This window comes from Pungitius pungitius, chromosome 2, assembly GCF_949316345.1.
Source record: "Pungitius pungitius chromosome 2, fPunPun2.1, whole genome shotgun sequence".
Classification (NCBI taxonomy): domain Eukaryota; kingdom Metazoa; phylum Chordata; class Actinopteri; order Perciformes; family Gasterosteidae; genus Pungitius; species Pungitius pungitius.
Window position 1 is genome coordinate 10,510,426 of NC_084901.1, and position 26,922 is coordinate 10,537,347.

The 26,922-nt window shown below is 43.0% G+C and overlaps 1 protein-coding gene across 4 annotated transcripts; it reads right to left on the reverse strand.

Moving 5' to 3' along the window:
- On the reverse strand, window positions 1-25,885 carry slc38a4 (solute carrier family 38 member 4). 4 transcript variants are annotated; one of them, XM_037459768.2, is made up of 16 exons: window positions 25,752-25,885; window positions 14,163-14,389; window positions 13,401-13,497; window positions 12,901-13,016; window positions 11,549-11,622; window positions 10,707-10,799; window positions 10,529-10,610; window positions 10,356-10,438; window positions 9,673-9,731; window positions 9,151-9,411; window positions 8,489-8,568; window positions 8,256-8,356; window positions 7,927-8,051; window positions 2,016-2,160; window positions 1,804-1,901; window positions 1-1,670 (listed from the first exon to the last, which is right to left on the reverse strand). In XM_037459768.2, exons 2-16 carry the CDS (start codon window positions 14,285-14,287, stop codon window positions 1,566-1,568), a joined length of 1,644 nt encoding a protein of 547 aa, XP_037315665.2. In that variant the 5' UTR covers window positions 14,288-14,389; window positions 25,752-25,885; the 3' UTR covers window positions 1-1,565. The 4 variants fall into 4 exon arrangements, with proteins under 4 accessions (XP_037315665.2, XP_037315667.2, XP_037315664.2 ...); XM_037459770.2 differs by having other exon boundaries at window positions 14,163-14,392; window positions 25,752-25,883; XM_037459767.2 differs by lacking the exon at window positions 25,752-25,885 and adding an exon at window positions 17,797-18,088.
- Window positions 25,886-26,922: the final 1,037 nt, after the last annotated feature.

A 26,922-nucleotide genomic window follows, 5' to 3' on the forward strand; every position in this document is an offset into this window, starting at 1 on the left:
AATCAATCACAACTAACAGTTTTAAAATAACTGAAATAAAAACTGAAATGGTGTTACTATGTGACAATCGGTCCACTAAGATTAATAGTGTAAGCTTGGATTTGTCAGCAAAACAAGTGACCCATGTATTGATAGCTTAAAAACACATTTACATTTTCATTCCTTTTCAAATATTAGTGACAAATTGAGTACATTGCACTTTGAAATGCACGATTTAGGCTAGCCTTGTTGCATCACGAGTGTCATCGATTGCACGAAAGAAATTCAATTGCTGCAGAATTGACATTCTCATGTCAGTCTGCTGAAGATGTAGCTGGCACCCCGCTTCATAATACGAACATCAAACTGACGGCAAAAATATAAAAAATGAGGCGTGTTCTCACTTTTGGAGAGAGTGAGTGTTTTCTTTGAGACACTATGGCACGATTCAAAATGTTTCACTACAATCTTTGCATGTTGAATTTACAATAGCCTTCAATCTTCAAGCTCTTCTACGTTAGGTTGAAGTTATTTAACTTTTGAACCGTATTATCTTTTTTTTTTTACAAATGTTTGCAAATCAGTTCTAAAGATAATAACATATGGCTTAACTGCATGAGAAATACCAAATTAATAGAGTAGCGTAGCAGGTATTTCTACTACATATCAGAAATGCTGTTCATAAAGCCAGAATGGAGAAGAGGCGTGTGATATTTTGTACAGCCATTTTTTCAGTACACAAACTAAATTATGCTCCACATGCTCTCTTGAATGTTCAGATCCCTCTGATACAGTAATACCGAGAGTGCATTAATCATAACGACTACAGTATGTGGAGACTGGCAAAGCTTCTGATTCTTAACCAACTTTCCGGAATAACATTTTGCAAGATTTAATCCCATTTCATGATTTTTTTTTTTACCATTTTGAGATGAGCTGAAAATAAAGGTGCAGACGTGTTTTAAACAGGCCTATTATGTGTGTGTGTGTGTGTGTGTGTGTGTTGTCTAAAAACAAAGTCAACGGTAATGCTAGAAGTGCTCCTTGTTTCATGGAGGACGACACACTCCTCCTCCGATTGTCTCCTTCAAGTACACAGAGGACAGAGGGACTCGCATTGTCATTCAAGCTTTGCTGAATCCGCAGTTCACAGATCTGCTTCAAGAGAGGGCTGTACAGTGTGTGTTTGTTCCGTCGCTTCATAGCTGGAAATATTAAGGAAGATGACAATGATTTCCCGCTGTTGTCATTGCATTAAACCAAAGTCGTGTCCTCTCTGGGTCTTGATTCTCGTGTTTGAGTTTTCCAATCCAGAACTTTTACAGCAACAGCAATCAAAGAATAAAAATAACAACAACAAAAAATAAAACCGAGCGAAATGTTCTCCCTCCAGTCATATTCTCCGAGGGAGTAAACTGAAGATGTCTTAGCCCCGGTGGAGCACATGTCCGTATATATTTATGATTGACGTTTGTGATTTGAAGAAGGGAAGAGAAACACTGATGAACCCCGTTGTCGCACCAGCTGAAGCGGCTATGGGAACCGGGTGCAATGTTAAATGGGATTCTGAGGAGGGAAGAAGGGACTTAGTGACCACCGCTGGAGCCGGAGGGGTTGTGGATCCAGTCCATGACGATAAGTGACAGGCTGCCGATCATGAAGATGACTCCTACGATAAGGAAGACGGTCGCCTAAGATGAGGGAGACATAGGGAGGGAATTTAGTGTGCGACGACGCACAGAGGGGGTCCGTTGAAACTGACATCTTGGATGAATGTTATCCGCCCCACGGGGGTTGTTGGTGTGTGTGTGTCGTTACACTTACTCCGATCTTCTGCGGGGAGCGGAACGGCACTGATTTTACAAGCCGGATGTAAAAGGCAGCAGGTAGGATGAAGATGAGCATAGTAGCTGCAGAAGAACCTTCAAAGAAAATTGAAATAGAAATATTAGATATTGAATGCTCCTCCGCACAGTGTTGTTTTTGTTTTTGGAAGAACAGCTTTTACACAGATCCTGTGTACGTCAAAGACTCACCAATGAAGCCGAAGATGTCCCTGATGGTGGGGACAAAGATGACCAACAGGTTGTTGAGGGTTAGGATGCCGGCGGCGATCACCATGTGGCGAATCCAGCTGAACTCTCGCCCGCTGAATAGCAACGTGGTGATGGAGGAGCGGATCTGGAGAGGGCGGGGGGGGGGGGGGGGGGCAAACAAAGTATTGATATACTATAAGTCTTCATCATACAGATTCATTCATTTTGGCCCATTTAAATCGTAACAAAGTTGTATCAAGTTAACCAAAAACTGAGTTGAGAACTTAAGTTAAGACATCAGTGGAATGAGTTTAGTTTGCAAAATGAAAATAATGATATAATCATGAAATGTAACATGCAATATCAGCTCAGCACTAAACCCAGCATTGTTACTTTTCTGCATACAAAGAAACAAATTATTCGGACCAACAACAGTCTGCACGTCTGCTGACTTGAGCCAGAGGCTGATTCCCAAACTTGGCCACTGACTGAAGTGTGTCAAGTGCTAAGAGGCAAGTGTGTGTGTGTGTGTGTGTGTGGAGGGACGGAGAGAATCAGGAGGTCTCAGCTAAGACCCCGAGGCTACTGAGCCACAGGCAGCTTTGTTCAAGCCTCAATTGGGTGAAAGGTCGCGTGTATCAGGTGAAACCAGCGGCTATGCCGGCTCACAGGCCACCGAGGGAGGAGGTTAGAAGGGGCGGTGCTTACGGCGCCCATTGAAAAAGCCACAGGGATTATCTGCCACAGCGTAATAGTAGCATGGGATTGCATCAGCCGACAGTGAAAGGAGGGCCGGCGCGCCTGCATGGGGGAGGAGCTACTGTCACCTGCAATTTACTTTTTAACTTAACATTAAGGCAGAGAAGGTCTAAAGTGTCACGGCTCTGCTGCTTCCTGTGTCTTCAGTGTCCCCTCTCTGTGGTCTGTGTGTGTGTGTGTGTGTGTGTGTGTGTGTGTGGCAGGGGTGTGGTTTCCATCCAACTGCACCAGGGCTCATCTCCAGTTCCTGTCTGCAATTAAACCACCCTGTGAAATAACCTGTGGCGTGCAGTCTGGGTAGGCAAGGTAGGCACTACCTAACGTGCCAAAATAAATCCTAAAAATGTTTATTGAAAATGTTTTTTTAATTCAATTGATATTTTATTTTTAGCCCAAAATTGCAAATTACAAATTTACAGTCTTCTATCTATTGTATTTATATTTATTGTCGAGGTTTATATATACAATACAATGTGGGTTTTTCAAATTGTTTTATGTTACGCATAATCAAATACAAAATACATGGTAGAATAAGCAGTGCTTTTACTGTCCTTTCATTGCGAACGACAAGGTAAAAACCCATGTGGCTCATGCGCACTTCGATCCTGTATTCTTTAACATGGACGGCAAAAAGCACAACTCTGCTGTGCCTTTGCACGTACATATGTTATGCCGGTAATCGGCTACGTTGCGTATCAAGCATAGACCAATTAAAATTGAGATGTTACTGGACATTTGAGCTGACGTCACTGCACCAGCTACGTTGTAAGTGTAATCCCCACGCAATTCAAAGTCAAAATGAGGAAACACCCAATCGGATACTGACCGGGCAAGCTAGTTTTTCAGCTCTCGCCATTCTGTTATTAAGAGCCAGAGACTGTGCAAACCGAAGGCCCATAAAGATGGGTTTTACAACACTGTGATCGACGTCCTCGCGAGGAAAGAGCGGCAGATGGCTTTTATGTACAAATACTCTACCGATTGGTGAGTCAGAATCTGGGGCTAAATATCAAATTGATATGTGTGGTTGATGAATGCCGACTATGAGCCATTTGCCTTCATATTCAATTAAGCGGTGTGTTGTCATTGTTTGCTGAATGACAAACAATTAGCCACTGTTTAATAATCAAGAAATAAATGTCTGACAGGCCGGACTTTGGACAAAGGCAAAGTCCTGCCTTGAGAGTTACAATTAAGAATAAATATGGTTTAATTCCTATGGACATTAACTACTGGTGTACTTGTGTATTTATTTATTGTGTACCCTGTGTGTGTGTGTGTGTGTGTGCGTAACCTTGTATTCTATTGTATATTGGTTATCTTGTTTTTTTTTAACTTTAGTTTCACGTCCTGTGCTCACGGCACCACATCTCCCGACCGGCCCTTCGAATCACCAGCTGTCTTCCCAAATAAAAACGTTCCTACACCTACCCTTCCGCCCCCGTGTCCGCCCTTGGGCCCTGCCGAAGACCAGACCATAACATAAGGGTCACCATGACAACACATGTATTTACAGCTCTGGCTGACACTTGTACGTGGAGGACGCAAATAGAGTTTAGGTGAGAGTAACTTTTCAAAAAGCATGTGCATTCCAGAGCTGCTGCTGGTAGATCACATCACGTTGTCTTTGTAACCTTTTCCAGTCTGACTTAGGCACAAGATTGAAATCCCGTTAGCGTGGCGCAGTGGGGGAAGAAAATAAATCACATTAACTGGACCAGATTAAACCAAATTACTTATCATGCCTTTGACATGGCTTCACAATTGGCTTCTACGCTTCACTGTCCATTCACAACAAAAAGACTCTCCACTTTGAGCCCAAATGACTTTGGTACAGGATACATTGACCGTCATTTAACTGCATCTCTCGTCCTATTCTACAAACATGCCCAATCCTCCCACCAGCTGTTGCATAATCAGGACGGTTTGGAAAACTATAGCCTTGATGCGGCATTTCTCTCCGAGGCCCCAAACTGTTCAGCACCCAACTGTTACCAAGCGCAAAGCCTTTGGAGTTCATCTTGTGATATTTGCACAGTCTTTTCGCCCCTAATTCTTCACCTGTCAGATGCCGGGCACACACAGAATGTGGATGGGCTAGTTGTAGGTAGCCAGATCCATCCCGCCACAACTGGGTAAATCTGGTCTTCAGCCAGCGGGCGTCAAACCTGGGACTTAGACCAAAGCTATGAGGAACATCAGAAACAAGAAACGTCACGTGGAAAGTTCCTTTAAACAGCCGAGCCAACGAGCAAGAAAAAGAAACCGCGTGAACACTGTGTGGAGCACTAATGCCTCTGACATTAATAAACGTCAGTACAGTTTATTAATCCCGCCTAAAAACATTCGTAAAATAATATTAAAAGATACACTCATTAACCTTTATCGATTGATGTGTCAAATGTGAAAAGGAAAAAGGTGTCATAATTCAAAAACCTGCAAATATAACAAATGATTGAACTGATCTACAAAGCATTTGTATCATAATTACGGTGTAAGAAAGTCTTGTCACAATCTAGAAACGCAGGATGAACTGATAGACCAACATTTTATAAGAAGCTTTTAACAGTGTCCTTGGAAGGTAAACAACTGGGTTACAATTGTTTGGAGTGGGCACAGAAATAATTAGATTTATGTTACGTTATTTGAGCATTAAACATGTGTCCAAATACCAGTCACAAATTTAGACCAATGCGAATAGTGTAGTCAAACGGATTAAGTTTTTCTTGTAATTGTTCAAAATGTTTAAACTAAATAAAATATAAGTCAAATGAAGATGTCGACCGATCGGACATTAAAGGATAAGCACAAATAGACAAGTAAGTAAGTTAGTCTCTTATGATGCTTCAGAGGTAAGCATTCCAGCTGGCGCTACTCAAAGAACTGGACTGAGACGCAAATGCCGACTACATGGTGGTGGGACATAAAGGTGAGGGTGCTGCCGTTAATCGGCTCCGTTGTAGCCGTCTCGCTTGGTTTCAGTCTCCAGCTGGAGCCTGAGAACTGGGGCATGTTTGACTCCACATAAAGCCCTTTCATTATGTACTGGATCCTGGCAAAGCCCTGTGCGATCTGGCCTCTGGTAACGTCTATCCTTCACGTGACTACACACACACACACACACACACACCTCAGCACACCCACATACACCAAATCCCCCCTCTCCAATAAGGAACTTCAACCCTGGAGCCGAGGACAGACAAAGCCAATGTTAATCTCTCCAGCTGAAGGTAGGCAGCATTTCCATCGCAAAATGAAGGTCAGGAGGATTCAAGGTGAGATTCTTAAATGTCAAACGGAAAGTTGGCACAGTCGACGGACCAGTTTCTTTGGATCCGAGGCCTCAGTTGCATCCAAGGTGGTCAATCAATCGAGCAGCAACGACAGTGGCTAAATGAAACACTCCCAACTCGGTCTCTACAGAACAGGAACAGAAACGTCTGCACAAAATCCACTTTATTTCACTTCACAATCAGCATTAGCTCAAGTGAGCCATTTCACATTACTGAGTCTTTTTTACAGGAAAGTGAAATACAGTTTTTAATCGGCTCTCTTCCACTAACATTTACCACAGCTGCTTTGCCACATTCAATGTCAGTCTTGTGTTTCTCTGTAAAATGTTGTAACATCTCTCTGTTATCTCAGTACTCCTCCCTCTCATTCCCCTTCTGGATTTCAGTTACATTTGAAATGTATTTAAGGGGAGCGATGTTCAAAATCAAGACATTTAGTGCCAAAAACAGCTGGGTTTTCGTTGCGCAAGAAAATGGAACAAAGAGATGTTTGTTCATTGTAACTGTGTGATTACTGTTGAACAGAGGAAAATGTGACATTTGATGACAAGTATCTAAAAATCAGTCACTAGATTGCTCCTCACTATCTTTGGGCCTCAAATCCACGTGCAGATAAGTCTGCATGTCAATTCTTTTGGTATTTAATTGATGAGCACTGACTGAGTCCGGCAGCCCCCACCCCCGCCCCCTCGACCCGCCAATGCCTGCTCGCCCCCTGTCTCACTGGCTCCGCCTCTATTCCCCTAAAGAGTGGGGGTTTTTCCACTGTCCACTCTGAGCCGGTAAACTTCCACTGCAGAAAGAGGGTGATTCCTCCCCCCTCCCCGCCGCACACATCCCACCCCCTACATTGAAAAAACATTAGCATCTTCCCTGTGTGTGTGTGTGTGTGTGTGTGGATGTGGGGGAGAACGCGAGTCTCAGCCACATAGCTGAAGTGAGACAGAATGTGCATGATAAGCGAATACAACAAAGCTCAGATAAATACGCATATTTATATTCTGTGACTATGTATAAATGTGTGTGTGTGTGCTGTTTTGCAGCTACAACATGCAGTCATTGCTGTATCATTCTCTGTCAGCACATTCCTGTCATCAAATAGGCTTTGCTGCCTCCTGGTGGCCACCTCCTATGCCTGCAGCCATGTCCGATCGATAAACAAGCAGTTTGTCCTGTCTTTACCTTACATACATTTACGTGTGTTGGTGAGTGTATGTCTTGGATTATGGAAGCTAAAACAGAAACTTCCTTGGAAACTTCTTCTGGCCGGTGGCCGTTTTTGGTCCCCCCCCCCCATATCAGACAAGGGCCAAGCTAAAATTAGCCTGTGCACATATATGGGGCGGGAAACAAGAGGAGTGTGCATACGTGTGCCTGAATGAATGTGATGGGGCGACGAGTCGGTAACCCTTTCACCCCAGCTTGAGAGAAAATGGAGAAAAAGACAAAAAAAGAGAAAAGGGGAGAGAGGCTTTACAGTTGAGTGTTTGTCGGCGTAATTGAGAGGCGCCGTCCGCTTACGACCTCAACCTGCGTCGTTTTTTAAAATTACTCACAAAGAAAAGGCTGACTGCTGCAAACACAGAACGCGCCACTGAATGAATGTTTTAACACGAAGCCGTTTGCCGCAGGGTGGATCGCGGTGGCCAGATAACTGATTGCCAGGGTGGCGTATGTTTGTGTGTATGCCGACCGTAGCGTGTTTGATCCTTCTGAAGGTCAATGAATTATATCAGTGCTGGGAGGCATCGTTTTTCTGCTTACCCAAACTACCGCTAACTATAACCCCCTACTCCTCTAAAAAAAAAAAAAGAGTCTTAACAAACTGTGTGTGTGTGTGTGTGTGTGGGAGTACTCACGGGGAACAACACAATGGGGACAGTCAGAGTGACGGCAGTGAGAACAGCCAGACGCACCAGCAGCAACAAGGTGTCAAACTTATAGACCTTGGTGAAGGTGTGGAGCAACTCTGCCTCCACGTTTTCTGTGTGGGAGGGGAGACCAGGGGAAAAAATAACACTTGGTCAACAAAAAACAGAAGATACAGGGTTGTGGGGCCGGAGTCGATCCCAGCTAACTTTGGGCGAGAACAGACCTGGTCCAGAGTTATTTAACTCAGTGACTTTTGCGCAGACTAAGGATATTTTGGGAGCAAACTACTGCGGCTTTTGTGTTGGGTTGCTCTTACCGTAGAAAGTGAGGTAGCCAAACAGGGCCGACAGCATGTACATGATGAGCATAGTAAGGATTGACAGGTTGGAGACGTTCTGCATCTTTTTCCGGCTGCGACTGTGGAAAAAAACAGACATTTAGAGAGATCACATTGCTTCTAAAAGTTATTTGTTTGGGACATGCGGAAAGGACAATCTTGGAAAACTTGCAGATTGAGCTTTTTCCAAACAGAAGAGTGCTTTTACTTACTCTTTAAGCTCACTGTAGATAGGCAGGACCTCAGGGTGGCAAACAAAGGCGAAAGCCAGGATGGGCACCGTGTACGCCGTCTGGGGGGAAAAAGACGTGCAGAAAATGCAGAAGTCTGTTGGAAAGAAAGGTCTGACAACGGATGGTGCTTTCCAAGAGTAAGGAATAAATAAACCACAGAGGACACTGACCCTTTTTTTAAAAATGTTTAAAAAAACACAATCCTCTGCCTGAACCCCTAAAACTGCAAGTGGCATGTGATTAAAAGCCCTAACAATAAAAAAGGGTCACAGAAGGCAGTCATCTCGGCAAAATGTCATATTCCGATCCGGATTCATAGCCAAGCTGGCCCCGACACAAATCCCTAAACACACATACACAAATGTCCAAACACACCCTAAAACGAACCCTACCTTTACCAAACATGTCTGGGCTTATTGTTGGTATTCTAGGTAAGATGTACACTGTGTCCACATTCTCTTCATTTAACACCTATCCAGACTGCATTAACTCATTCAAATGGTAAACTTTCCCAAGGAAAGAGCCATTATGTAAACTGACGCACCCTCTGTGGCTGCATGTCATGACTCACACACTTTTAAACAAATTTGAAAAAGAGCTCACGTATGCACTGCATGCTTCTGTGATAGCGCCACCCGTACCTGGGAGTTGAAGACAAAGTACTTGGGCGTGCACATCTCCTCGGTGTCGGGGTGGGGCTCCACGTGGACGCCGGTGGAGGAGTGAGCGTCGTGGCTGCCTAGCACCGCCGGGGAGACGTCGGCGCGGGAGAAATCCATGTGCGACGTGGCGTTCAGCGGCGGGTACAGCCCCGCCAGGTGCGAGGCGTTGGCGCTGAGGTTGGACGAGTGGTGGTGAAGGAAGGGAAGAGGGCAGGGCAGCTGGGTCTTCTTGTAAATCACCTGCATGAGACAGATATGGAGAATCACATAGATTACAGAAAAGAAAAGAGAATACATTTCACGAGAGTCAGCATTGTGGCAGTGGAGTGAATGCTGTCTTTACAGTCGGTGCAACACACATATTTGGTATTTATGAAGTCATAGCGAGCATAGTAAAAGTTATGTACACGTAGAAATATGGTGTGGCATTTTCCTCATCTTACTAAGTGCAGTCATTGGGACCAAAGGAGATACCTCAGACCCACGCACAACTGAACTTACCACACCCAGGAAGAAGATCATGCAGGCGAGGGAGAAGCCGCTGGTGTAGCCCAGGTAGCCTGTTCAGCAGAAACCATTGGTGAGGCTACGGCACCCGACACTCATGTACTTTGTGCAGCAGTTTGCTATTCTCACTTTGCACATCTGCTCATCTGTTCTGCTCTAACACTTTTCCCAGATGAGGGTCACGTCCAGTTCTAACTTGGGACCCACAGCCCCAAATAACATCAATCTGATACCAGCGGCATTTGAGATCACCTGTCAGTCTCCTCCCCTGTGGTAGGCGCTACAGAGCACTGCATACATGGCAAATAGGGCTGATTCTCATTCTGATTACAGCTGTGAAGCCTATAAGGTCCAGATTAAAAGGGGATACCCGCAAATGCAAATCTAAAGAATGTTCGCCCCGAAATTCTTTCTGTGGCCATTTGGTCATTAAACCTCAAACAGGCTATTTGTGTCTTTATATTTACTGTAGCTCCTGTAACTCTCTCTCACTATGTGAGCTCACTAAGGGCTCCACTATTGCTGCATGGGGAACTCTTGGAAAAAATAGCTTCAAATGGCAGAAAGTGACCTAGATCCCACCTCTTAGAAATAAGTATCTGAATTACAGAGCACATGGCAAAATAATTATACAAGTAATACAATGTTCAATTCAATCGTGCAAAGTGAGTTTTTACCCAGATTTTTCAGCATAGACAAAGGCAGGATGATTCCTATCGACACGATCACCACCAGGTAGTTCCCGTTCATGTACCACTCACTGCAAGAACAGCACACACAATTAAAAGGAGTTCATATTCTCTACCGTGTACGCTGCACACATTGAACCTCCAAAAGCAGACACACTCACCCAGTGATTTCCTCCAAACCCAGAAAGGCTCGGATCACTTGGGGCAGCTCGTACTTCACGATGAAGAGGTAGCTGGATATGGCTGCAGGACACGACAGAGAGCACAGAACGTTTTTGAAACACTACAACCGGATATCTGATGCTGCCGGGATATATAGAGGAAAAACAAAATGCTTACCTCCAATATTCTGCATGATAATGGATCCAAACGCTGCGATTTTCCCAGGCCAACCGAATGCTCTCTCTCCCAGCTTCTCATAGATGAGGGAACCTGCCACAATAGACAAGTTGAATTAGTTGTGGAGAACACTTCATTAATCAAAGCAAAAGCAGAGACAGAAACAGGAGAAACAGGAAATACAGGACATTTTTAATCTGTTCTTCTAAATTCACCAACTCGAATAGTGCTTCTGATGGCCAAAAAGGGGAAAGGCATCAATTGTCATCAACTGCATTGTAATAATAGTTTTGCTAATATTGTCTGTTGTTTTTTTCAACCATAACATTCATATGAGAACCGCAGGTCAACGTGATGAAACCCATTGGTTTTTGGATTACTACTCACAAGCCCCAGGTTTAACATTTTGGGCTGGTGAGTGGTGAAAAAAAATCATAAACAGTTCCCTGACTGAATAACGCTGCGGAACCAACCGAACCCGCCTTATTTGACTCCAAATGGAAGAATAATCTAAAAGAATTAACGCTACGCTGTATTGTCAACAACTTGAAACGAGAGATTGGGACCTTGAACTCATGTTTACAACGTTTACTGAGGGAATAAATCAGTGGTCATTCTCTCGTAGACTTCGAAACAATCAGGGTTCTTTGTATTTGGGCTTGTGAACCCTTACTGTAATACAAGCATTAAATCCTTGTGACAGTTCAGGCAAAGAGAGTGTTCCACTTCAATACCTTATAGAGACCCGTAGAAGTGAAAGATAGGAGAAAAGTCTGAAGAACAAACACGATTTTGTCCCCAGGATTTGGTGATCAATGTGACGCAGACCCAGAAGTACCCACCTCCTTCTTTAGCTGTCATAAGGAGAAGATGCACCGAATACAAAGAGAGGATTGCCACACCAACGAGGAGGATTCTGCACAGGGAGGCAAAGCAAATACATGTCATACGTGCACAACTTAACTGCGCAAACACAAAACAATCCGCGCGTGAAGTCAGCGTAACAGGGTGGAGACATTCTTCGTGCCGGTGGTGAAGGAAATGTTTGTGTTGCCCCTAGTGACACAACATGGCGTGGCTTTCCTGCTATCATTTTTCAGCAGCAATAGCAATTTTGCACTGCATTGACACTACGCTTCAGCTCATGAGGGGGCCACGCGGTGGAGGCATGGATAACGGACAGAAGGGGGCTGCTCGGGGGGGGGAATTGAGGGGTGTAGGGTGACAGCGGGGTGTCGGATGTTGCAGGGCACCTGTGAGTGCTAATTATCAGTTCAGACCTTTCTTTGTGGCAGAGCTGCTCTGTATTCCAGATGGGGAGGTGATTCAGACCTACATGAGCATTCCCACAGCTAGCCCGCACGCAGCGGCACCAAACGGATCGCTTTGAAGCGACAAAGGGATGTGAGATTACAGTCTGAGGCTAAACGTCATTCAATGGCAGGCAGTGAGGGGCCGAAAATGTAATTCATTCAATACAAAGGACAGCGGCATAACACAACTTTACTTGTGTTTTTTGTAATGTTTTCTCTCTTTCATCTATTTAGATTGTTACTTCTGATATACAATCAACCAATGACTGATTCACAACCAAAACTAACCCTTCTGTCACACAGGGCTAAGATGTCTTTCTATAAATGCTACTGTTTTAAGGTATGGTTGCTGGTAGAGCCCTGCACTGAACAAAGATCCCATCCTGGCCAGGCCCACGGTGTCAAAATCCACGCCACACGGTTTATGTCCGAGCCCAACACCAATCAGTTTAAGCGTATGTAGATGTATAATATTAGGATTCTGATGCAGGTTTTTAAAGTTTCACTCATTTACTAGCCGTGGCCAGCACTACGGAGGGCTAAAGAATTTGTGGAACCATCATTAATGGTGAATCCTGATGGAGAGACACTGCACACATGGCCTGATTAGAACTATTCCTCCTATTGGTTCCACCCAGGACGGTTAAACCCAGCCCACCGCGTGATCTGTCCCAAGCATGTAGAACGTTCTACGCTCAGGTAAAATTGCTCTATGATTTAAAGAAACAGTAATTGGAGGAAAGCTATGTAACGGAAACTACCGTTGTAGAACTAGGTTTCTCTGTTTTTGTGCCTTTATTGAAAGGCAAGGAAAGAAGAACCATTTGGATGCGTGATCACGCCAGCAAACGGTTGCCTCGATCTGCCATGGGACTACTCACAAAAAGAGCAAGATGCCGGTGTTCGCCATGGCGTAGGACAGGCCCAGGATGCCGCTGCCCATGATGGCGTTGCTCAAGTTGAACACGGACATCCCGAAGGAGGTGTGGCCGGGATGCTGCTCCAGGTGAAAATGGAAAGGAAGAGAGAGAGTCAAGTCTGTCTCTGAAAAATGGATCACGCATTGTTGGGGCAGATAGAGACAGTTTGGCAACGGAAAGCAAACCACGTAAGCGTCAATACCGTGTAACCCACACAGAAAAACACACCCTCCCTTAATCCTTCGCCGTTGTTACTAGTTGCTCGGTGCGAGTTTTACTGACGGCACCAGTCATCCCGCAACTCGGAACTGCCAACATTACACAGAATGCCTTTCAAATCCGGTACGCAGTACATCAAAATTCAAATTCCAATGTCTTTGTGTGATTGGTTGCAGAGCACATGTCTTTATACTAGCTTCCAGTGACTAACAAGGCAGGGCAGCCTTTAAAATAACACTTACATATTCCTCATGGTACTCCTCATATTTCTTCTTCTTCATCAGCCCATTTGACAGGAACTTCTGACTTTCTGCGTCCTCGTTGTCGTCCATAAACTGACTGCAGGAACCAATAACCAAACAAAGGGAAAGAAGTGAACGCGTGGATACATAGTCGACCATTCACTTTTCTTACCAGCTTTTATGGAACTTTTGATGACAAAATGATGTAATAATTGTGTACACGTTGTCCTGTGTTAAAAAAGCAACCAGAAGAACAGTTTGGATCAGGTGATCTATGTCAGAGTTGTTTATTAAAGCTTTGTGTGTTAATGCTTAATTTACTTTGAGTAAAGCCAAAAAGTTGCCGCCTCAACTGCTGCAAACGCTGCTTAAATAACGTCATTGCCACTTGCAATAAAGAAACTAGCTAAAGTTTAATAGATTTGAAAAAACATCCAATCAAAAATCCAGCACAGAGTGTCTTACTCTATACCCGGGGGGTAGATTGCCATCAATGGGTCGAATGCCAAAAAGAATAAAATTACGTTGGGTCACCACGCAGACCATTACTGCAGAAACCATACTAGTTTCATTGGGTTTCTCCCGACCCCTGATTTCAGCAAACAAAAGCAGTTTCTAGCTTTTATAGAAATGCAATTTATGTCTTTATGTCATTTTTACACTTAGCAAAGTCACCCATCGGGCCACACTGGACACCCCCCCCCCCATGTTTGACACCCTTGGCTTAGATGGTTGATGTCGTTGGACGTGCCGGTTGCCGACCTGTCGATGGCGCCCTTCTCAGAGTCGATGGGCTCTGTGTAGCGGTCGTCCAGGCTGTCGGTACTGTCTTCATCCGCCTCGGGGGAGACCTTACTCAGCTCCATTCGATCCACTGCTCCCGGCATAGTGGCACGCAGCGGTGGCAAGGGGTGGAGAAAGGAGGGGGGGGGTTTCCTTTTAAGGATTTCAGCTATTCACAAAGCGGTGATGTGTTCCTTCCTCGACCTCTGCTAGACACAAAATAATCAAGACAAAAAAAGACAATAGGGAAATGTTAGCGGATGGTGACTGAGACTGTTTTGAATGTTTTCTTTTCAAATCTCAAACAGTGGCTGCTGGCTCAAGTCTTGAACCATTATTGGCACTTATATTCACCACAGCAATGGTAACGCCTGGCTGATAACGAGCACGCAGGCCCATGTATTTTCTGACCGTATTATTCTCAACGGGGCCTCTTGGCCTCGAATAAAAAATGCTTTTCAGTGAATGGGGCCCACCACCCTCCAAATCAGTCCCATTTCCTGGAACTGAGGGACAGTGCATTATGTTACTGTGAAGAGGAAAGTTAGGACATGTTGCAAGTTTGGCACCTCATGCAGCTCCACCAACACGAGGCAGGGTTGAAGTCCAGCCAGCTTTATTGCCATTTTACTTTTGGGGCATATATTCTGTTTATTATATAGTGTTGAATAAAAATAGCTTCTGTCTCTACAATGCTACTAAAATGTTGACGTACGAAGAGATTGCAGGCGGGAGTTAAGTCAATAAACCTTGAAACCATTTTAAGGATGCAATGAGTTCAAGAGGTAGTCGGACCGCCTCCATTAACAGACCGCTTGTTTATGTACAAAAAGCCAACAGCGCAGGGTAACACACATTTCCTGTCAATAGCATTCATTTACTCAGCACGGACAAAATATAGTCAGCAAAGCCTGTATGATTTGTTCATGCTACTAACGAGACAAATTATTCACAGTGCTGTTCTTCACTTACACAAATAGTCTTTGATGGGGTGGAGGGAAAGATCCCAAGTGCTACTCAGTAACATGCAACCCAGGGAAAGCACAAACCATAGCAACACAAACACAAACACGGAGATGTCACGCGAGAAAAGTGTCGCCCCAAATTTTCCCTTTGTTTGGAAGTATTTATGGCAGCAATTGTGTGGCGTCAATCCCTGTGGAATGCCACTCTTTAAGTGCAAATATCAGGCTCGTAAGCAACTAAACCAGTCAGCAGAGTCTCATTGTTTAGAAGTCTTCTACACGTCATGCAATTAATTACTTTAGTTAACATTGTGACCATGAGTTTATAGTCTCAATTGCCAGTTTCAAGTCTTTGTCAATAGAGAATTATCTTTATTTTTAATGAAGTCCCTTTTGGAGTTAAAGCTGGGTATGCTTACCACAGCGTTGTCCGGTCTGGGGTTTTTCTTTTAAACTTTAAACCTCTTCACAGGGGGTTTGCAGTTCATTAAAGTCCATTTCTAAGGTTTAAGGTGGCTAAGAATAATTGTATTCTGATTTTGGTTCTGTTTACAGCCAAGATGGCATCAGACAAAAACCATGGTGGTGGTGATGACCAAAATGCTAAACTGAGGCCTACAAAACAATAGGTGGGGTCACGGTGAATCCACTTATTCGTTATAAACAGTTTATAGGCTTATCATTAATTAAGTTTATAAATGTGTCTCCACCAGATAAATGCTAACTAAGTTTGTCTGCCATTTGGCGCCTAAAAGGTAGGTGACCAGTGACAGCAGAAATACCTACGACAAGTCGACAACAAGTAAACCAGAACTATCCAAAGAAAGAGTTGAAAGATACGTACAAAGTATATATTTTACTCTACTAATTCATTGTTATTTATTAACACAGAAGGAGAATACTTATTTACAGTCAGATTGTTTGAACTTTAAAAAAAAATATGAATATGATAAGCTATGTCATATTTGACAAACCTCCGACTGGTCCATAAAGTCTCAAAGAAACTGAAAATATTCTCTTTATGTTACTATGAAGTATAGTTATGTACAAGTACCTCTCAACTGTGCACAAGAGGTTGTGTTCTTGTGACTGTTCTTCCTAAGTCACTACTTTAAAAAACTGCTGGTATAATTAAACAATGAGTACTTGTTAGGTAACAGCTTCAACTGAAGAAAGTGGCTTAGTATCTTTCCATCACAATGTGTTTTCAGTCAACATGCAACCATGCATCCACGGAGCGCTTTCCATTGTGTAACAAGCTGCAATCAATGTGAGGGGTTACAAATGTGCACCTGTCTGATTCAGCTTGTCCCACAGAAGTCGGCCGCATGAAGTCACCGATGTCTTTGAGCTGACGGTGCTGAAGCGGCTACATTACCCCTAACAACCACATCACACGGGCCGGTAAACCCAATCTCCCACAGTCATTTTCTGACCTGTGGCAAGACAGAAGTGGGGAACGTTTCTCCCTTTCCATTGAAAGGAGGATTAGCCTGTGCGACTTGGTCAACATCTCACGGGGTTACAATGGTGACGTTACAAAAGCATACGTTTGGTAGCTTGTAGAACACCTACAAGTAGTGTGTGAATTACATCTGGAGTGGGCACATTTACATTGAATTGAATCCTCCCAAAACCAAGGACACCTATCTGCCAGACAGCTGTAGAATGAGACTGATTAGGCTATTTGCATACTGGACAAAAAAATCCACAAACATGCTAATGTCACAGCTGGAGAGCAAGCAACAAATAAGCCTGCTGAGATGAGAGATACGTATGCTAATACTGTTTCCAGAAGAGGGTATGTCTGATCACCTCTGAAAGGAGAAGGAGCGCTCGGATATCACTGTGGCCTCGGGTGTCTTTGGATGCCTCCACATGTGTTCATACCTGCTCATTTTAATGCTTTAAAGTGTGTGCTAGGACCCACACAATTAAGATTCTGCCGCATTTTCACAATTGCACAATATATTCATTCAATTGGTTCGTGGTAGAACTGCCTTGAACATGATGGTCTGCATTTGAGAGCTGTTGAAATAGGCTGTCACTGACGGAAAAGCAAAAGCAAACATGACCGTACATGTTTCAGGACTTTTAAAAATGAGAAAACAAAACCAATGCAAATCAACCAAAACCTCCAGCAATCCTTCTGCCTGTTTTAACCATCTTCACCAAGAATAATAGAATAATTGGACAGCAGAGAAAACTGAAACTTTCAACACGTTAGTAAGCGTTTCAAATTCCTGTAGTTATTGTGTGGTAGGACTAAACATTCAGTAACAAATGAAAAACTGAAAATTTACAGAAAATCTTTTTCAAAATTTCAAAATAAAATCATATCTTTTTTGAGAAGAAATATTGGATCACTTCTTCCAAACAAAGTTTATAAATCTCATGTCTTTCCTCTGAAAATCCATCAAAACAAATTTTTGCATCAGCCAAACCTGAGACAAATTCCTTCAAGCATTACACACTGCAGTAACTTTTGTCTACTTCACTTGGAACTGTCTAAGCGAATGTTTGCAACTCAAACGCGCCCTGCTGCAGCTACAGAAGGTAAGACTATGCTTTGCTCCAAAAATTTCTATTTTTGTAAAGTCGGTAACCGTATTTACACAAACAATATGAATCGTAGCAGGCATACTCACTTAATTCACAAGTTTCGTAAAGAGGTTCCTGGATCGTTTCTTTTAGTTTTCAACAGTTAACATAAAGGTAAGTGGGTGAGAAGCTTCAGCTTTTAAACAGGTAAGGAAGCAGGCTTTTAAAATGAAGGAGGGAGGGCCGTCGTGACCAATGAGAACAAACCTGGGGAAGTTCCCCAGGCCCCTCCTCTTTCGTGGGTCCTGTCAACACTCTGCACATTGCAATGCACAGCATTGTACTTCTATCTTTCTGAGGACACTTACGGACTTATTGTATTCCATAGCCCATTAAACCTTACATCCAAGCATAAACCCTTAAACTGGCCTTAAAAGGTGTTCCAGGGAGGACTGGACAAAATGTCCTCACTCTGAGGAGCTAATACTTTCAGGGGTCCTCATGAAGCTAGCTATACAAGTACACACGCACATACAAATTTGGTTGTCCACACAGCGGAGCAAATACACTCAGCGATACACTGTTAAATACCCACATAATTACCCACTTTTATACAGGTGCAAAATTCTACAGACCAAACTCCCAGACACAGAGCAACAAGGGCGAGGCCACAGACAGCGGCTTGCTGAACTGATCTCACATTCACGCACAACCCACCCGCTTGACACAACCAGTTCTGTCGTCACTCTACCGTCACTTCTGTACCCCCCAACAAAAAATAAAACCCACACAACTATTTGGACACGCAACTGGTAGGCTGTGTCGCCGTCCGACCAATCAGGGGACAGCTCCTGGGATGTCGCCATGCCCAAGGTTATGTTCATGTCAAGGATGAGGTTTTATCTCTGTCCGCACTGTAAGTAGCCTTTCTGTTGTATGCTTTGTGCAATAATGAATGTAATAATTGTCCAAATCCTTGTTGACTTTATTCATTATAAATTCAACCTAGAGTGTGTCACATTGCAATGGAGAAGTATCCATCACTGCCAAACAGAGTTGGAGCCAATAAAACTTGAGTGACAGCTAGTAGCTGATTATCTTATCACCCATTACCCCACCCCCCCCAAAAAATGCATCTAGCAGTCTAGTAATATGGCTATTGGTAAAACGAGAAAAAATGAAGGCATTAGAAAGCCGACACTTAGTATATACAGCTATCACCATGGAAAACAGCACAGTAAAGTGAATGACAGAGAACGTCAAATTCCCATAAAATAACAAACTTGCGACCACGGTTTGCACCGCAGCCCTTAGGGAGATTCCTTAAATGGCATTACAGTTCTCAAAGTGTGTGTGGGGTGCCACAAAAATACACACACACACACACACACACACACACACACACCCTCAGCCAATCACCTATGAATACAAGGCTGTCTCTGAGCCAAACCTACAACATACCAAACAGTGACGAGCTTGACTTGGGGGGGTTGGGCAGGTCACAAAAGTCCTAATGCAGCAAAACCAGCTTTAGAAGCGACTGAGCTTAGTGTTTGAGGTCAACCATATCATAAAAACAATGATAGAGGTTAAAACGGTTGGTCTAAGTCTTTTTTTGTTGGAAACTGACAACACACCTTTATTATATTGTGATTGGGATTAAGAGACTTAATTTTGGTTTGCGATAAAAATTGGGGGCATAGAGTTTAAAGACAGAGCCATGAGGTTGGTGGTTCGAATCCCGGCTGCTCCATGTGGCAATGTCGAAGTGTCCTTGAGCAAGACACCTAACCCCCTAATTGCTCCCCAGGTAAACACGTAATGCATGGGTTACAGTGCAATGTAAGTTGCTTTGGATAAAAGCATCAGCTAAATGACATGTAATGTAAAAAAAAAAATCAATCAATTTAAGTTGGAAATTCTTTTGAAGATGACTGCATGGGCTTATTTTCTAACATTCTTAAAACGAATGAGAGAAACAATAATTGTTCGTTAGTTGCATTTTTATAATTGTAATATTTTATGAATCATGCAAGAATGATGATCACTGAGAATATATTTTTAAAGCAGGGATTTGGGTGGCAGTCTGAACGGTTGGTTTTTGACTCTTGGATTAAAAAGGCGTAATGTCGTAAATTGGAAATTAAGATAAATTAGGTGTTAATGCAGCTGAATAATGCAGGTATGTGCGTTATATGAAAGGGGGTCTCTCCAACACAACACACTCTGAAAAGTCCCTTATTCACTGAGCAATCCGAACAGTTGGTTCCAACTCGATAAGTTTGAAAGTTCTTTCATTTTTTTTTAAGCTTTCAAGTAAATGTTATTCAATTTTTATTACACTATATTACATTATTATTTCTTTGGAAGACCATTATGAGGAGTGCTGACATCAGCTGGTCAACACAGGGATGTTACGGGGTTATTAACCTCCACTTGTGTTACCATAACATCTCTGACCGGACACATTGTACTACAACTTGTACTCTGTGCTTGTTTGAACGGATGAATCTGTCCCCAACAGAAACCTGCATCCCCAATCATATCAGACCTGTGTCTTTGATGTGCAGCAGACTGCCCCAACAACTCTATCAGTGCTCATTTTCAGCTGAAACTAGAGGCCTCTAAATTAAGGCTATGGCCCTTGTGACTTACTGCAAATGGCACGCACACCACGCCGTTGGCCAGATGACAAACAACATATCATACAAATTTACCTTGGACTATCGGAAGATGGTGCGAAGTGGTATAAGGTAAGGACGTGTGTTGATTCAATTATAATATTTAAATGTTGTTTTTAATTTTTATGGAGGACGGTGGCCTCTTGAAGAATTTCACAGGTCAGAGGCAAAAGATATTTTTGTCCCCTCTTTTAAAAATCTGTCAGCACTGTGCAGTGAGACAACGAGTATGCATTTGCTGTATGATGTAACATACATCTCATGACATTAAATCATTACCATCCATAAAAAATGTGTCTATTGTTTTATTGTTTTTCCTCCAGTCAATCTAGACAGGCTGCGTTCATCCCTTTCTGCAAGAGGCAAGTAGTAGCCATGTATACCTGCTAATCACAAAAAACACCAACAACAGTGACTAGTCGTAGCCGTTAAGGATGTTGGAGTGGAATTCAGTTTTGGCAAAATTGGTTCAACCCCAACTAAGCAACAATATAGCTACTGCTGATGCCTCTCTTGTGCAGCAAGACAGATGCACAGCGGCTGGTTACGTGCTGCTGCATTCGATCTTATTAACGCTTGAGTCCCTGAGGCAACCACATCAAACTACAACTGAGAACCACACACATCTGTGTTGAACCAAAAGATTCACTCAGTGCTTCCACTTGGGAGGAATTTGACATGTGTGTTGATATCTGTGGCTTGCTGAGACAACTCCATTCTGTAGCTTTTTTCTCTCATGTTGGACACATCTGGTTCCAGAAAATCACAGTCATTTCTTTTAAGTTAAAGTTTTAAGTTTGAAACATACCTTGTAGATTTCCATTTAAATCCTGATGTTTTGTTTCACTCTACATGTAATCCCCCAATGCATTAGTTTAGCAAATTTGATATAACAAGTAGATGCCAATACTCATAAAGTACTCTGATTTCGAGCCACTTGCTTATGTTAAGCTGCATATTTCTGACTCTCCATCTGAAGCCCCCACAAATCGGAAGAAAGCTATGCCAAATTCAAACTTTCAATGCATCCACCAGCTGTGATATTTCGGAATGGACCAAACCCTAGCACAGCTAAAGACTCGGCTACAATGTATGGATCTGTAAAGACTAAGCAGAGAAATTCAGACTGCTGTACTCTCTGAGCTGGTTGGACTGCCCTTGTGTTGTCTTCTCGCACAAGCACATTTTATCTGGCCTGGAACGAGAATGGACATTTTACTGTTCCCGAGCATTAACAACAAGAACCATACATCCACGGAAGGTGCAGTGCAGGCGTTTCCCAGATATCCAATGAAGCACAAAACCAGAAAATGACTAATGCAATGAGAAAAACTGCAACCATTGGCTTTTTGTATGACTGAATCAGGAGTTTCTATGCTGAATCTTGTGAAATAAATCTCACTGCGCTATGAGCCAATGAGAGACCAAACGTACTGTCAAAAAAGCCTTCCCAGCTTCAATAAACAGCGGGCCCTTAGTAAACACCATACTGGCCCTTTGTACAAGAGCCTGGTGGCCTGACCTTGTTTGTCGACTCGTTCCTGCAGAGCTATGCCTCGCTGTCTTATCAGTTAGGATTGATCTGGCTGCTCACGATGACGTCAGCATCCAGCTTTGTGACAATATTTTTCCACAAAACAAAAAGTTTTCAAACTCAAGGTTCAACTTCATCAGGGGGGTAGTGGGGCAGAACATTTCAGGGAAAGATGATTTGTCTCCTGCGATTTCAAAATTGTGGAGGGCCCTATTGTGAGTTAAAAAACAATTACGATTCAGCGTGCTGCCCTTAAAGGAGCACTAAAATGTCCCACAGGTCATTTCTTTGTTATAGCAAAAGCCCCTAATATGATGACCTGAGTTTAATTTAGACAAAAGGAAACTTCTGTCTGTGCCCGTTTTTTGCAGCGTGTATCCACAAAAAAAAACACCGCTCTCCGTGTAATTCAAGAGCGCACAGACGCTGCTTTTGTCAAAACATCTTGGTCACCTGCACCGAGACGTGACGGAGAACCTGGGGACAGATCGTTCATTTAGTGGAACATCAGTCACAGAACTGCTTGCACCGCGATGAACACTAGCCAACTTAAACAGTCCATGACAAACAGGACATTGTACATTTACAGGTTTATGAGTGAAGTACAGTTAGAGGTAATAGACAGAACTAATGGGACTACTTATCTAAAGGCCGTCGCTGTGACCTGTCCCCACCCTAGTGGACGCTTCTATGTCCAATATACAATATCGTACAGGGACAAAGATGTTTTGTAGCCTATTCTCTCGGCTTCTCTCTGGTGATCCTTAGTTCTGTTGATTTGCTCGAGTTCAAATCTAAACAATATACAAATGGGTTCCAATTGAATGTCAGCTGTTTTCAACTGTTTTTTCCATTATTAGACTCATGATAACGATAATATAATGGTTGAAATGTTTATAGGATCTTCAGAAAAACTGAACCCTCGTAGCTGACTAAAGCCTAGGTTTATCGCAGCCTGCATAATTCCGCCATTATTAAAACGAAGATTTTTGACGAGAGAATGAATCAGTTTGGAGAGTTTTTGTCGGAAAAATCCATGACCACTGATACAACCCGTCATTGGCGGACTATAAGGACGCGCGGATGGCCTCCAATTCATGGAGGCACATCATCTGCAAACGTCGGTTTTCCCGGTGGAGGGGTGTACAAAGTTGTGGAGGAAAATACAGGAAAAATATGTCAGTGAATGAAAAGCAGCAGTGGCGATGCACGGGGCAAAAAAGTCTGATAAATAAATAAACCAACGACTTCAACACAAAGACGTCACTCTCTAGTGACAAAAAAAACTTACTCCACCTCAGAATTGCTTTGCGACACACACAAGCCTTTTTGAACCGTGAATTGAAACGAGTCCGTCGACACAAGACGCAGAAGCATGTTCCAGCCTTTGTGACCGCCACGTGGCGGAAACATTTTGGAGATCCCTGATCGTGTTTTTTTGTTTACTGCCAATACTTATTGCTCATTGATGTTCTATGTTGTTGTTGAATATATCAGCTGGTCTACAAGGCTCCAGACTATTATATTACAACTATCATATTATTTTGCCACCTTCCCAAAATACATTTTTCAATTCCTCTGAATTCAGCATTAAAAACATTATAAATTACTACAACAAATGAAAAGGATACGATTTTGAGTTTTCAATGGTTATCTTTTTAATGATTAGGAAATAAAATATTCTGTATTTGTTATTGAACGAATCTTGTACAGAGTAGTGTTAATGATAATTTCCTCTCTAATATCAATGTATGTTGCTGTGAAGAAATCTATTTCAAACAACAGGATGATTATACTGTAAGTACAACACTATATTTTATGAGATTACATGTGAACACATCATAATAATGTTATAATTAAAAACGTTCTCCTGTCAATTGAACAGATTGTTTGTAATTCATCAGAGATTTGCAAGTAGAAAACGAGACATTGGAAACTAAATGATATCATATGTTATTGGCGCATAATAGTGTGTGATTAATGCACGGTTCACACACGTGTCGAGCCTTGAAGGGCGTTTGTGCGGATTAACAGCGATCCGTTACACTTCTACTTTTGATCAATGCCGTTGTTTCGGGATCGCAATGCACATTCCATGCCATTGACTTGCGTAAAAATAGACTGCGTTTTATGCTCAACACCTTGTGCCACCTTCTCAGATTTCAATTGAATGCGTGGAAAGCGCTTTGGCTGCCAAATGCTTGCCTCGCTGTGTCTTTGTGTGAGTGACATTCAGTCCTTTTGAAAACTGACTTAGCATCTGACTCCACCACCCCTTGGTTCATCTACACTCTAAAGTACATCAGCAAACACCAGCTTCCAGCTCTGGGCCAAGTGTCATTCACGTCCGCCAAAACAGCCACAAGGAGCAACACCCTCAACCGAACCACTGCAAGACTGTGATTGGGTGCAGACCTGTTCTGGCCTTTCCCCTCGCCTGCAGCTGGGGAGAGTCCCCCAGGGGGGTCTCTTTTAGAGTGTAGCATTAAAAGGCCCTCCATTTGTCCACATGAAGTTTTCCTTATTGGTCTTAAGGACTTCTACTCAGCGCGATATTATAACCTTTTTTTTATTGGAGGGACCATTCTTACAGTTCAGAATATAACCCCAATGATGTCATAGTGATGTCATTGGGGTTACCTCAGCTTGAGACCTTTTCAGCTCATTTTTTTTTTATCCAAAAGCCAGATGTAGTCGTTTTTTGGTCAGGAAGGGTCTAATGAAAAACACCCAGGTGCATTATGGGAAATGTAGTTTACATACCAAGTCAGTATTTTAGCTCTGGCTTGTTACATTTTTTTCCGTTTTCTTGGCTTCTGTCTTTGTGGAGCTATGGTAAAAATAAATAAAATAATATAACAGACTACATTTTATGCAGAATCAACTTAAATTAAAGTTATTTAAATTAAACCATATTTACTTCATGCTCCACTTAGGTGATTGCAGTCCAGCCATTTTACTAGTTTTATTCTGTAATTTTCAGCTCTAATGACACATTACTTTGAGGGACCCTTTTCCGTGCACGTGCATGCATGCAGCCATTACTACATCGGTTCCTCGAGCGGTAGCAGTAAACCACCGGGTTATTAGTACTACTGGGAATACGTTTAAAAAGACCAAGGCGGAGAAGACATCACTCATGATGTGTAAAGAAGCACCCAATCGAGCAGAACAGGTTCAACATTGAACGAGCGCAGTCACTGTGTGGCAACCGGGTATGTTTAGCAGCCAGAAAGGCAACGATCACATCTGAACTCTCCCACTTCATAGCAGGCCTTCACGGAGACATACTGTAAACACGCCGGGACCAGATCACAACACAGCGGCAGAAAAGACGCGGTGCGCCTTTGTGCGCAAAACCACACAGCGCGAAAAGCGGGGCTCCGCCGCACATGTGCGCTCATTTCACCAGTTACCAAAGTGGGTGCGCGAGCTTTTAAGCGAAATCGGACATTAAACGGCCCCCGTGCAACCGCAAACAAAGCGCGATATCGCGCGAAGTGAACGAAGACCCGTGCGTGGCGACTATCGCTGCTTTGACGACTCCAGGCAACACCCGAAGGAAGAGGTCCACACGGCGCTGCTGGCTCTCCAAACATGCCCAACATAGTTCAGTGGGGGTATAATGCACAAATAAGAAGCAAAGAGACGAAAACAAAACTTCAAGCCACCCCCCCAGAATCCGACATGTTTTTAGTTATCTCATCATGTCAGAACTCAATCAGCAGCCAGAGAACATGGTTGCGTTCAAACGGTACCATCAGATCGCAGGCTTGGGGCGTAAATAAGTAAAAAGTGAAGGATTTCGCGGTGTAAATGCTGGGGAGGAGGTAGAGGGGGGGCTCACCTAGTGTTTCGGTGCTGGCGAACAGCTGTGGCGGGTGGAGAAGAGGAGAAGAGTGCTACTGGAGACAAGAGTTGGAGACCCTTCCCATTTAACAAGCGAAGAGACTGAGTGGAAATTTCCATTTGCCATGTGATGATGGCAACTCTGAAGCGTCGTGTTACACCGCCTAAGACGAGGAGGGGGCGGGTGTGTGTGTGTGTGTGTGTGTGCGGGGCGGGGGGGGGGGGGTCTTATTCTACTTTCCCTCCCTCCGCAGGTATAGCGTTCACTTGCTAGAATACGGGTCGGGGAAAAAAGCTGATTGACTTCATAAGACAAAAAGAATAAAAAGCCAAAGGTTTTAATGTGCCCGTCTATTGACTGGACATCCTTTGTTTACATTGCGCCCCGGCCACGTTGTGCGGCGCGCACTCGCATCTCATGAGCTCCATCGTGATGCTGTTGGAGAAGCAAAGGGTTGGGAAAAATACTGAAAGGATGGGATTTGCTTTAGAAACGGTTGTTGTTCTGGATAACATCATATTGATATAAATGAGAGATTTTGAGGAGTGCGGGATGTATTTCCCTTTCACGGGTGCACCTACTTTGGAAAAACACCACTGCAGATATAAAGGAAAAACAAACAACGACAACACGTATTTTCTTGTTGCTTCTAATGCGTCGAAAACACTGCCAATGAAACGCTTTGAAACGCTTTCATAAGCAGTTTTTTGATTCATGATAAAACAAGATTGATAATCTTGTATTATTTGCAGGATATTAAATAAACAAGAATCATGAGTAGAAAAACGAGATCAAAACAAGTATGCTAAAATAAATAATTACTTAGAAAAGTGGAAATTACAAAAACAAAAATATGATATAACCCGATTGAAAGATTTGCTAATACGGCACAGTGGATTGCACATGTTATGCAATTATATGTATCACAATAGAATTCACTAGAGAAAAAAAAAGTGTCATAACAACCCTGTAATAGTGTCTAATATTTAATCTTATTATTATTTTTACCATTAATTCGATCAATATGGTTGTTAAGACTTGGCATTTTCAGCAGTGCAGTAAAGTACCCTACTTATTTAAATATGTAGAAATATTTATTCAAGTATACATCATTTGTTTAAAAAACGTATGTCGTTACCAAAGTATTTAACATCAAAATCTAGTTATA